General features: G+C 36.5%; 1 protein-coding gene across 5 annotated transcripts in view; it reads right to left on the bottom strand.

Moving 5' to 3' along the window:
* Positions 1–432: 432 nt before the first annotated feature.
* The window catches only part of PAN3 (poly(A) specific ribonuclease subunit PAN3), an 81,059-nt gene continuing 68,186 nt past the window's right edge, over positions 433–13,305 (bottom strand). For 3 of the 5 annotated variants that reach the window (XM_084535394.1, XM_084535392.1, XM_084535393.1), the window contains 5 exons: positions 11,518–11,657; positions 10,459–10,588; positions 7,407–7,471; positions 6,538–6,676; positions 433–3,407 (listed from right to left, as the gene is read on the bottom strand). In XM_084535394.1, the coding sequence (XP_084391520.1) occupies positions 3,267–3,407; positions 6,538–6,676; positions 7,407–7,471; positions 10,459–10,588; positions 11,518–11,657 (615 nt within the window). In that variant the 3' untranslated portion in view covers positions 433–3,266. Of the gene's footprint in view, positions 3,408–6,537; positions 6,677–7,406; positions 7,472–10,458; positions 10,589–11,517; positions 11,658–13,305 lie in introns of those variants that run through there. The other 2 variants (XM_084535395.1, XM_084535396.1) reach the window with 2 other exon arrangements.

Below are 13,305 nucleotides of genomic sequence, written 5' to 3'. Positions count from 1 at the left end.
GGGCAGTGAAGTTGTTGATTACTCCACATGCAAATTCTCAAGAGAAATTAACATTTTCTGCTATTGAGCAAAAAAGGTCAAAAGACATGAAATTAAAATACTTTCTAATGGAGTTTTCTAAATTAAGGCTTGTCTAGTAACACTGAACTGATCTGACAGAATCAGACAGACTTTATCTGGGAGTTAAGGAAGTGTATAGTAGTATGATTCAAGTAAACAGCACCTGTAAGTTTTAGGGTATCTGGTATATATATCTGATGTATACTCTAAGTGGCAAGCACTAAACATTCTTCGTGAAGCATGATTTTTTTAAACTTTGCATTGGAGACACCAAACACAAGAAATACAATTGAATAAAATACAATTCCAGCATTAAAGTTGAAAAACTCCGTATCCAACTTCAATGCTTCATGTTGTTAAAATAAGGCTACATTATTTCTGGTATTCTTTATTAAAAATACTGCTGTACACATGAAGAATGAAAACAGGATTAAAGATGAGTAACACATATTGGGATCATGGCATTAGAACTTAACATACCGGTGCTTTTTAGGGGAAGCAGTTGACACCTGAATTACTGAAACAAGGGCAAATCAAAAATACATAGGTACCCTCAACAAAATATTTACAATATAGTAAATACAGCAACAAAATTTAAAACAGGTACAAAAAATTAAAATGACCAACATCACATGATTTCAAAGGTTGTCCCTTCTGTGCTTTTAGCTGTAAAAATAGGAAGGTCAGAATGAAATTTCCCATCTGGGACGGCACATCCTGGTGGCTCTTCTTTATAAATACATATACACAATTCTTCCTATGAATAGATCAAACTACATCTTTAGGACAACCTTCCAAATGGAATTAAAATGGGGTAGAAGGGCTCTCCCCCAAAAAACACCCAAGCTGAACTTCAGACTGTTCAAATCATTCCCAAATACAGACCAAATGAAATAAATAGAAAACAAAGCTCAACTTTTTTATTTTATGCATCACCTGACACCAAATATTTTCTGGCTGACATTATTTATGTATGAAAACTTATTAGCTGTCTACCTTTTTATTTTTAAACCAAGTCCTGAGGTTATTAGGGGCTGAAGCAAACTGACATTATGCAAATACACACAGGTTTGCAATTTAGACATGTCTTGCAGAGGGTGGTTTGCTGGTCTAAAAAGGATGAGAATTCAAGCCCTATTTTACCCCTGCCTTACACTTTCACAAAATATTGGTCCACAAATTAAATTTTCAAAGGTTCCCGAACCCCACAACTGAACAGATGATCCCCTTTCATTTTCAAAGAAAACAATACTGGAAAAAACCTCAGCCCGCTTATAAATTAAGCATTTCATATTTCTTCTAGAATACAAGTACTTCTTTTTTGTACAAAAGAATTACAATATGATTTGTCAAAAAACATATAAAAGACAGCTGCTCTTCCTCAAATACATGAGCTAATGATAAAAGACTGTTTTGCATGTTCACTTTTCAAAGTTCCTGTTCCTTTTACATTAAAAAGAACATTCTGGCAACTGTTATCGTTTGAATATTAAACATTATGTTCCTTTTAAAATTCATTCGATCAAATGCAACAATAATCGATCTTTAAACTCAACAACTGATGCTACCTAATGTGGATTCAACCACATTTTCTAAAATGTGTAAAGCATGTCCCTAGTCTTCAAAGCTTTCGAAGTGAAGAGAGTTGCTTTTCTTGCTGCAAGTCTCAAGGCGGAGAATCATTTTAAAGCTTATAAAAGTGGACAGAGAAATATTAAAAACTTCTCTGAAAACTACAAATATTGAGAATTATTAAAATTGATGCCAGTAACATCAGTTGCAAGTGCTTAAGAGTCTGTCCTGACCTTTTGAGTTTCCACATTTTCTTCATGGTGAGCACCCAGTGCTATTAAAACATTCAGTGCTGGGAAAGAATAGATACAGTCTTCACTACTGCTTTAAGAAAGAAAATTCCTACATATTTGGCAGTCTTCAGTATCAAAGTGTAGGTGTTTAACTAGAAATCCCATGAATACCCAAGTTTGGAGAGAACTGCATGTCCAAATATTAGAAAGGTAATTGAGGAGGAAAATTCCAGACTTTTGAGACTGAATTACTTCAGGAATATTCATGTGTTGAGTATTATCAAAAGTAATATTACTTTGGGCTAAGCAGTGACTGCAAAGGCACAGCAGATCATTATCCCTCCAGATTCAGGCTGTAAAACTTGAAAAGCTCTTGATGCCAGACAACTGCTGTGTTTAGTTAATCTTCTTTTAACAGTGTCTTTGTATCTGTATCCAGTGTAGCGTACCATAATAAAGCTGTGGTTCAAAGAACAGAACTTTATACAAAAATTATACTGTAAATAACCTAAGTAATACACTCCTGAAACCTCAGGCATTTAAACACAATTTCTTTTTAAAAAAAATCTATTAAAAAAATTGCATAAATGTAAATGCTTCTGACTAGCAGGAAAACATACAAACAGTTTTTTTAAAAGGCGCTGGTTGTGTTTAGAGCAAATTTGATATGCTCCTTAAATTATAGATGTTTCCCATGATGCTATTTTCGTCACTTCGCTTAGACAAAGTTTAAATCAAATGATGGGACTTTCCTTTTTTTTTTTTTTTTTTTAAAGGAGGGAGGGGGTCAATTCATTGATACTTCAACTTGATCGATTTCATTTCATCTTCTTTTTTTTTGAGCTAACAGTGGGTGGCATACAGAGCTTGCATACAACACACTTTTACAGAGGTTACGAACTAAACAGTAATTAATAGAACACAATTTCTATTAAATTATTTACCTGGTCCTTTATGCTATTCTGGGTGCAAATAATATCAAAAATGAATAAATTCTGCTTTATCCTCAGTGACAAAAATGTATCCCAGAAATGTCCTTGCAAAGAGTTTCCCTTAAGTATATAATGTGGCAAAACTTCAGAGATCAGAAAAGTCTTAAAAAATTAAAATTAGTGCATATACAAGTGGAAAAAATAAAAGCAGGAACATCATGCACCTGATGTGTTCCTTAATCTAAAATAAATTCTTCACAGATAAAGCCTCCAATGGCAGCCTTAGCTCTAGGATAAGTGAAACATTCTTCCCTTCAAGTAACAGTGTACCTGACTGAAGTGCAAGCAGCTTTGCTCATCTCCTGTTTGTTTCCCAAATGTGAAATGAGATGACAACAACAATTCAGCTGTAGTGCAATTTGCTATTTGTTAAGTTCCTCAGCAATGTCCTGCATGCTTTCAGCAAATACTACAACTGACCATTTGCGGCTGCAATCAGTTCTTGAAAAGTATTTTCAAAGCAGCGTTTTAAATCGCTGTAAGTTACCACAAGTACACTCTTCTCATCTCTGGAAATGAGGCTTATTTTTTCTGGCACACCAGCATCTAACTGTAACAAGAATGCAAAAGATAAAATAAAAGACGTGTGAAAGAAATGGCAAAACATTTCCCCGATAACAAAAACAATCAATTTTTTGGCAAGTGTACTGTTTTGGTGCAGCACAGATCTGTTAACACACAAAGAAAGGATCCGAGTTGCACCAAAACAACACATACCTGGCAAAAAATCCAGACATTTGGTCTTAACCTGATATACATCCCCCACCTGTGGACTACATTAATCGTTTTTCTCCATAATGCTAATAATCCTGCAATACCATCTTATCTCACCCTGTATAGAAACTTAGCATAATTTCCAGATAGCTCCTGATGAACAAAAACACTTTTGACATTACGTTTGCACATAGTCCACCACATTTGCATGTAAGATCCACAAGCCTCCTAGTAGGGTAGGTAGTTTACTTCTTGTCCACTCTGAAAATGAATTAACGGATGGACCAGCCCCAAATACTCTGAACAATGGTAGAAACCCAAACCTAAATTTTTTGGCAGTACTGGAAACAAACTAGATTTTAAGCCTTCTGTACAGTGTATTTCTTCCCTTATTCTATGAAAAAGATTGCCTAGTTACAGTCCATAATGAACAATTCAGACGTAAAGATTAAAATTTATTCCACATCTATTTTCAGGTTTTGTTCTGATTTATCAAATTCGGTAATAACATAATTGAAGAACTGAGTTGCACAATCTTTCAAGAGACTGCCATGCAACTGCTCTCACTAACGTTTGGTGACAATTGCCTGTAACAGACGCAGAAGTGCTTTTGTCATGAAATTTTGAAAACACGAAGCTCCACAAATGGCATTGTCTTCCTCAGGGAAGCTGCTGAATTCCTTTTAATAGAAAGATTCAGGAACAGGATAGAAAAGCAGTGATTTGAGAGACAAGCATGTATGTTACACTACATACATTAGAGATGTACTACAAAGTCTTAATTTGGAACAGTATAATATGCTATGTGCCAAAGTCCCTTCCAATGCTATCTTATGACCTCACTTTTCAAGAAATGTTCAGTGGAGAACTGTCTGAATCTTACAATGAGAAATTCGCGTGGCTGTTTTGGTTGATATTTCCAAATACTTTACACTATAAACTTTCGTGTTCCCATACAGAAGATAGGACAGAGGCAAATGGAATATGATACTGTTGAGACAATCTTTGGAAATACAGTCCCAGCAGGATAAAATAAATGCATTGTAATGTTGTACTGAATAGCAGAACAGCAATTAGATTTGGCACAGAGATGTTGGTTGCTGTCTGGAGCAACATAGCAAGTTCGAAACTGCTTGCATTTGTCTTCTAAAAATAACACTGTCAAAACCTTAAAAGCTGGAAGCTCCCAGATTTAAAGCTTCTGCTTTGCTTTGTGAGTAGTTTCAGAAGGACAAAGAAAGCCAATTAACTTTTAGTTTTCGTAGAGTAGGATAAAATCACGTATCTTTTCTAATACCCATTACAAAATACTGGTGAGAAATCATTTACTATTCACATTATCATTCACAAATTCAGTGAAAGCTCTTATGAATTTAGTATCTGGAAGATCTGTATTAAGAAAGCCACACAGCTGACTAGAAACACCAATATGGCTTTCTTTCTCTTCTCTTGTGGATACAGAAGTCAGCATCTCAGCAGAAAAGATCCCAAAAACACATTGGGAAACACTGAAGAAAAGACTTTTTTTGAACAAAGTTTCGCTCAAAAGGAATGTTTTTGGAGCACAGCAGGGAAGCCCAAATAACCACTTCTACTAGCACACAATTTCAGAAGTGCTTTTTAGAGTGCGTTTCCGAAGTGGAGTTCTCTAAGCCTTACATTTTTCATGTACTGAGCCCACAACCACAGAAGAGAAGAGCCTCTGTTTGAAAAGGTAACTACGAGCATTTACAGAAAAAGGCATTCTTTGGAAGCTCTTACCTACAAATTCAGGACTGTTCCCCACTTGCTACAGAACTGTACTGGTCACTGCTTTCAAATCATGATGACATTTCACTGTCTATTTGGATATCAACACGCTTTTTGATTTAGCATCCCTTTAATATCACTTTTAAAGTGATTACAAACACCAACCAGAAAGATAAAAAGGAGGTTAAAAAAAGCACAGCAGTGGTCTAATAGGAGACAAAAAGCTGTGACAATTTAGAAATAGATATAGCTGTAGTTACCCTGCTGTCATGTGCCAAAGGATCCAAATATATTCAAATCTTCCTGGAAGAGAAAGTTGGCTATCCTAATCCTAGAAAACAACACTATCCACAAATTACATATTGTCACTATGTAGTGAGTGGAATGACCAGAATGACCAAGTAGCTATGAAGAAAGGAAGTAACATCTTATTCTCCTACAAGTTATTCAAATTTGATAAAACAATGTAAGATAAGTCAAAAGCTGATCTGACAAAAAGAATCAGCTCATGTACTTCTTAATTTATGGAGCAAGACAAGAAGTTCTACAACTACTGAAGATCTTGTGGTCTCTCATGCAACCCCCACTATTAACCACAAAAGCACTCAGCTAGAGTTTTGGTAGTGGTGCAACTTAGAAACTGCAAGGCACCCTGAGTTACCAGAAACATACTTAACATTTGTGTCACAGAAGTTTTCCTTGCTGTCTAGGAAGGTTGCTGGATTTTGCACTAATTTCTATTACACTTCCCCTCCTGATACACACTTCTGTCTTCTGCTCTGGTCAACACAGTTTAAGGAATGGATCCTCTTGCTTTATGACCATCTTCTGCAATAACTATATCAGCAGAAACCTCCCAGTTAAAGGGGTTTTATGGATCCTTTATGCTGTATTGAAAGACCAGAGTAGCATAAAGGGACCAGCATTGCTTATTCACAGTATTCAATGCATTCTAGGATGAACAAGTCAATACTGTATTTCATGCTCTATTAGTGAATTTCAAGCTTTAATAATAAATATGCTACTAAGTTTATTTAAAACGTCCATAAATGTTTGAATATTAGCTTAGGGAATACATTTTCATCCAAAATAGGGGAGAAATAAGCATAAGGTAAATCCGAATTAATCTGTCAATGACATCTTTCTTTAAAACAATATTCCCCACCAAAGCAAATTAACCCAAGCAATTTTTAAAAGCTAACCCAAGTACAGTGTACCTTGTTAAGACATGAGATAATGTGACTGAGGTCAATCCAAGGAGTACCCGCTTCTGTCACCTGATGGAAAAGGTGATCTCGAAAGAGCTTTAGTAAATACCTGTCTCCAGTTTCTGACCATGTTGGGTCTTTCTGAAACCTGGTGTAAAACAAAGGCTCAGATTAAACCTCGGAAAGTTAAATATAAAGCAAAACCCACAAATATACATGACTGATCTGAATCTAGTAATCATATTGCTCTGCTAAGCTTCCTGTTATAATCTGCAATTAAATCACTTTCCCTCCTGCTATACAGATAGAAGATAACAATCAAAGCAACTCAGCTGAAGTATCTGAAGCTAATGCATACAGAGGGCCAATAAAAGGAATGAAAGAAAGCAGTGGCCATCTACAACGAGTATACTATGAGAATATTAGAAACTAGCTTTATAAACAGCTTTTACCCAAGTCTATTCAGTAATGGGGAAAACAATAATGGATAGAAAACAGACCATGAACATTTAATTTTTATAAGGCAGTTGATAAAAAACAAGCTGATAATTAACAGGCTTAAAGCTGGTAGCTATGCCATATGCTACAGATCAAGGAGGCTATGCATTTCCTCAAAAACTATTGTCACTCACAACAGACCAACAAGAGAATCCATACTAAAAGAGGAAGCAACTTTGGCATACCTATTCGTAGCCTTCTCTTTTCCTTTACTATTTTGGTCAAAGTTGCTTATCTTATTGTTTCAAGGTTTCTTAAACAACTAAATCCTTAAGAGGCAAATATGGGGAAAACGTTTAGCTTAAGTTTACAAAGGAAGAAGCCTTGCATTGCAATCTGGATTTTGCATACTTTACACCACAAAAACAAGAATTCCTTACTCTGGCCTCTCATTGATTGTTCCCAATTTTGCTAGAAGCCTAAACAACCTTCCATTTTGCACCTCCTAGAAAACAAGAAAGATTATTAAAGTATCTGAAATGTAAGACACTTTTTTGGCAAAGATATATAGTAGTAGCGGCAACAAAGCACTATGTACTACAGAGAAGGATTTATTCTAATATTAAGTTTTTCAGAAAGAGATCCAATACATTATATTGTGTCTTGGTAGTCCCAAATCTAATCTTGGCAGTTCATAGCCAAGTTATAATGTGGAGGTTTAACAATCAGTGACATCTTGCTGCTCCAGCAGAAGCTGGATCAGGCAACCTAGCCCTATGCAGAAACAAGTCTAGACTGTCTTGCCAGCCTACACTTAAAAGCATGTCAAAATACTGTACATTAAACAATGTTAATACACACGTGCATGTGTGTATGTATATATATATACACACACACACACAAGCATACGTGCATGTCTATACATACACAGGCACTTATCAAGACTGTAGAAGTGAACAGTATAATAGCTAATTTCAGGTAAATAAGAAATACTCTACTAGATGTGTTCTTGGAAAATGTTCTGTAGGCCAGTGTTAGTTAATATTGTTTAGCAACAACAATATCAGACCAATTGGAATAGCAGTCTAATACAGTATTTTGAAACAAGTTTTTTCAAAAAGCTATAAATTTAATTTTTACTTAATGCAGTATTAATTCCAAGTCCTTCAATATCAGAGGCAAAGCAGTCAAAACAAGCTCATACAAAAGACAGAACAATAGAATTTAAAATGCTCATAATACATGCAATTAAAAATTATTTCATACGTTTTTCATCATCATTTAGGTTACTGTAAAGTGTTGCATCTTAATCTAGCTTGCATTATACTATGGATTAATCTTCCGTTTAAGTTTCCTCAAAGTTTCCGTTTAAGCTCCTCAAAGCTGGCAGGGAAAAAGATTCTCTCTTGATATTTTTCATATTCTCCAGTGGCCCAGCTCTCCGGTGTTATTCATGCTAAACTGCATCTCACTTCATGCATGATCATATTGATTTCAAATGAGTTCAGTCTGGAGTAGATTACTGTGCACAGCTGGGTAAATAAAATAGGTCAAGGTGATAATAGCTTGACCTCAGACAGCCTATGGGTTTGCAAGATTTTTATTACCAGTCTAAAAACACACAGCAGAACAGCTTGTACGTCACTTGAAGCTGCACTTAGAAGTTGACAGAAAAGACTTACCTTGTCCAGCTAGCAGAGGTTTACACAACCTCCAAATAATTTTTTGGCATGTGCCCAAATACACAAAAGCCAGAAATGCATGTATGTGAATGCTACAGCCTTGCAGATTCCAAGTCAATGGTGACAAAATTGAACACCAACACTGGCTCTAAGGCTCCAGGTTGCCTCTCTGCAGGCTGAGTAGCCTGTAGGGCAGGGAATTCTTCTACAGACTGTATTAGAGGACTTAAAAACTGAGGCTTTGCATACTTGAGTGCTGTGACATGTAGATGATAGGAATATTCAGGTGAAGAAGGGAAAGGACAGAGTAATGGGGTCACTGCCATGTGAAATGCAAATAACAATATTCATGGCTTCAAGTGTAGTAAAGTTATTAACTACATACAAACCACTTCAGGAATTAGAAGCCCCTAAGCTGCAGATGACTGCATGCTTGGAGAATATGATGAAAGAACATACATACAAACATTGTTCTAACATTCTTTGCAGCAATGATGAAGAGAGGGTATATGGCTAGACCTAAGTACTGTAGGTCTGATGGTAATGGAATATGTGACAGTGCAACCAAGTTATAGTATGATAGTTAATTAACAACTGCTATTTACCGCTGCTAGATAAGTGGCTACTGCCAAACTAGGGGCTACACAATAACTAGGATTTGTGGTGGCTGTGCTCACCTACCAGTGAAAAGCAACTGCTGTAAACAACCTGACTGAAAACGCACACTCCTTAATGCTGATTACAGGACAATCTCCATTTTTGTTACTGGAAGAGGTCCAGCTACCCAAATTTGTGCAGGCATCTTGGGCCACCAGGACAAGAAGTGATCCTAAACATCTTCAGAGTAGGAGCAGTTGACTATTAATAGGAAGAGTGAGCACCTGTCAGGCATCCAAAGTAGACACCAACCTGCTCTATATCTCTTTGCTTCTGAAAGATTTCCTTATCTTTCACTAAGGACAGAAAAGCAGGTTTCCAACAAGTCTATCATGGAAAAGTTAACAGCACCAGTTCACCAGAATTTTATCTATTGCTTTTCAAATATACTTATCTGGGGCATGTAAGGGAAAGGAGTTGCAAGACTTAAATCCTTACAAACGGAATACGCTAGACTACCCAAATCTTCAGCAATATGAAAGCTTTCTGCAATGTTATCGCAGTCATGTTAGAAAATCCTATGATCAGTGGCTTCTGATAAGTAGACAAGATGAAGCTCAAACACTTTCCTACTGAACAAATACACACTAACATAGGACAAAGTACATATTTTCTTTGTAGCTAGCACTCAATACAATGACTGAACTTGGTAGACTAACCAGACCCACACAGCAAAAGGTGCACATTTCAGGGAAACCGAGGATCACAACCTTTACTTCCACAACCATTCATTGGGAAAGGAATGAGATAAGTAAAGTGGCACTGAAATCTAAATCTAAGAATTTGAAGAAAGCATTTGTTGCTCTATAACCTCTAACACAAGCTAGATGATCTAGTGTGAGATGACGTATAAGCATTATGAACTCAGAATACTACTTTTTAACCATTCAGTAAAGAAAATCTTTTCCTAGGACTGTTGGTTGAATATAAAGATGCTACCTAGAGTTAAAGGCCAGCCAAGCACTTTCTAAAACTAGTGGTTTTTAGAACTTTTGGATTTTCAGTACCTTGCACTCAGAGTTAAGTCTGCAAGCAGCTTACTTGGGTTGCTAAACAAACAAAAGAAAAAGTACCTAGAAAACATTCCCCCTTAAAGTAGAGCTGTAGGATTACCAACTATACGTCTTCCTGTACGAATTACCAAATTATTTACCTTTGCAAGGTCTTCCTCTATAACATCATTTCTCATTTGAGCAGCATCCAACTGAGTATAGAATCGCGCACCAATCATAGGCATGATATCATTTACACTGCGAAGCCTGTTTTGGTCAGTCAGCAAATACCTGCCAAAATATCCCCACCCCCAAAAGATTACTTAAACATGCTGCAAGTGCCAGAGAGTTCGTCCTATTATGACTTTACAACTATTGACCCTGATGTCTATTTAATATGAGTTGACAATTTGTGTTTAATTAAAAAGATATTAACGAAGAAAATATTTGTGTTAATTTACTTCTACATTTCCAGACAGTTATTTGTATTAGCTAGGATTGTGCCTTCATGGAACTTCTTAGTTCACTCCACTCAAACATTAAGAGCATACCTGAAAAGAGGGAAGGATGCAAAGATTCAGATTTTCATGCAATTGTGTTTCAAATGAGAGAGGGGACAGATTTCTCTACTTTCCCCTCTTAGGCTGCAAGAGCAGAAATAATGACTGTACTGAAGAACACCACAAAATAATACACGACTAAGAAAAGCTAGTGTTCAAGTCTTTGGTCAAAAAGGAAATGTGCCTATTCTTTAATATCTTCTGAAACTGTGAAAATGTGAGATAAGACCAGGATATTGCTATGGTAGATAACAGGCAAGAAACCCAGTACTGAAGATTACTTATAAGGCTTGCGTGGTGGTGTGTTTCTTTTTTTGTTGTTGTTGTTTTTCATTTGGGGTGTGTGTGTTTGCTTTGTATAGTTCTTTAAAGTTGAATAGTAACTTCTTATTAGGAGCTTTAACAACACTCTAATAAAGCAAGGGCACTGATTTTTATTAGATATACCATAAAAATACGCATTATATAAATTAACTTTAAATGATAATGCTTAATAATGCACTGGCTATGCAGACATTCAATGACAGTTCTACCTTATTTGCAACTGAAAATATTATTTTGACTTTTTCATCTGTATGTTAAGGTAATTTCCTTTAAAAGATGTATTTTTATTATTATTTTGTTTAAGACATTGGCAAATAAATGTAGTAGCAAACTTACAAAATCAGATTCTTCAGATCAGAGGAATAGTTGATTGTCACCAGTTCCATTGCTTTCTGCAAATTCTCTCTCTGAATTCCTGATAAAGAATTGCACGCCAAAGCCAACACAACTTTCCCCAAGGAGATCAGATCTGCTTGCTAACAGGGAAAACATGCACAGATAAGATTCATAGTATAGATAAATATTACCTACAGAACTAGATGGCATTTAAAGAGATCATTCTTCAGTAACCTTTGAAGGACTTGAGCAACTGAAGTGCTATAGTTCAATACAGCTGTCCAAGTGGTTAAAACATACAGAGGAGAATTTGTCCTGATCTCCTGTTTGATACCTAAGAGTTTCAAGATAGTATATTTACCCTTGAATGCTTAAAATCCACTTTTTTTTAGCTTAATGATAGTACCAGAGCAAAATCTTCTGTAGTGAGCAGAAGCTCTACACAAAGAGGTTTTCCTAACCACTCATGCACTGCCTGCTGAGGAATCAAGTATTTGGTAGCAAATTGCACAAGCCTTCTCAGCACAAGACACAGAAATAAGTATCAAGGCTTATTCATTAAAACAGAAACATGTCCTACCGGAACCTAGCAGCTCATGTTTTTGTTTTAACAAACAGATCATAGATTTTCATCTCTAATGGCCCGTGTGAAAAGATACGAACTGCCTGAAGTAACTAGACAGGAACAGACCTGTAAGGCTAACAACTGGAGCGGCATCCCATTTTGTGAAGAAATCCTTAGCATTACAAACCCCTTTCCTTAGAGTAAAGCTTCTCAAAAAAAAAAAAGCAGCTGCATAGACTTTGTCACAACAGAAAATTCTACCCATTTTGATTTTACAGGTAGAAGGACAGCCACAAGAAGTTACTGCAAAAAGCTACACCAGACTTGAAGTCACCTCTGAAAGCAGAAGCCTAATTTAGTAGCAGACAGTACTCTTCATAGCAAAAGCTGCCTGATTTTCTCTACAGAAACTCTTTCAGGTGCACGTAACTTGGCCAAACTTGAAACATTTGCAGCTTTCCATATTGGATGCCTGCTTCAGACTGAATTTAAGAGTCAGATTTCCTGACTTTCCTCTTAGAAAAGATATTTTTGCAAAAGCTAAGAGGTGAATGCTACTATTTGTTGTGAATGTCAACTCCATATTCCGGATGAAAAATGTTTTGCAAAGAACATTGTCACGCAGGGAGTATACCTGCTGTCATTTCTGTTAGGAAGGTCAGAAATTTGGCAGTACAGAAACATTGAAAGTTCTGTTTAGAATTTGGCTGCTAAAACTTTAGGAAACTCCCGAGATGGTGGATTTGCCACGGCCCCTCACAGCTGTTCCACCCAGAGGGGTAGGTAGCTGTGTTTGCGGCTTCCTTTGGCTGCAGCAGCTGAACAGAGCTTTCTTTCCCTTCGGGCACATCTTCCAGATGTTGAGGCACTGAGTAAAGAACACGTTTCCAGGTCTCTGAATGTCCCTGCTGTTTCTGTATCAACTGCTAACGTATGATTAAGCAGCACAACTTAAACATGGATAAGCAATGTGACATAAGTTTAAAAGCATGGAACAGGGCAGTCATTAATGAAGACAGAAACAGGACACGGAAAATAGGACAGCAATAAAGACAATGCGTGGAGAAGATGGGATTGGCATTTGTTAGACTTGACTTCCTAAGGAACCAGGAATTCCTGAGCATCAGTATTGCTTTGTACTTTGGCAAAGAGAAATGAAAAAGACCAACAAGGTGGGAACCTACTTGCTGCCACTACTAAGCACAAACAGTTTGAGCAGCAGA

The sequence above is a fragment of the Aythya ferina genome, assembly GCF_964211825.1.
Source record: "Aythya ferina genome assembly, chromosome: 1".
Lineage (NCBI taxonomy): Eukaryota > Metazoa > Chordata > Aves > Anseriformes > Anatidae > Aythya > Aythya ferina.
Note: the sequence above shows the minus strand (reverse complement) of the source record. Positions and strands in the feature narration are given on the sequence as shown.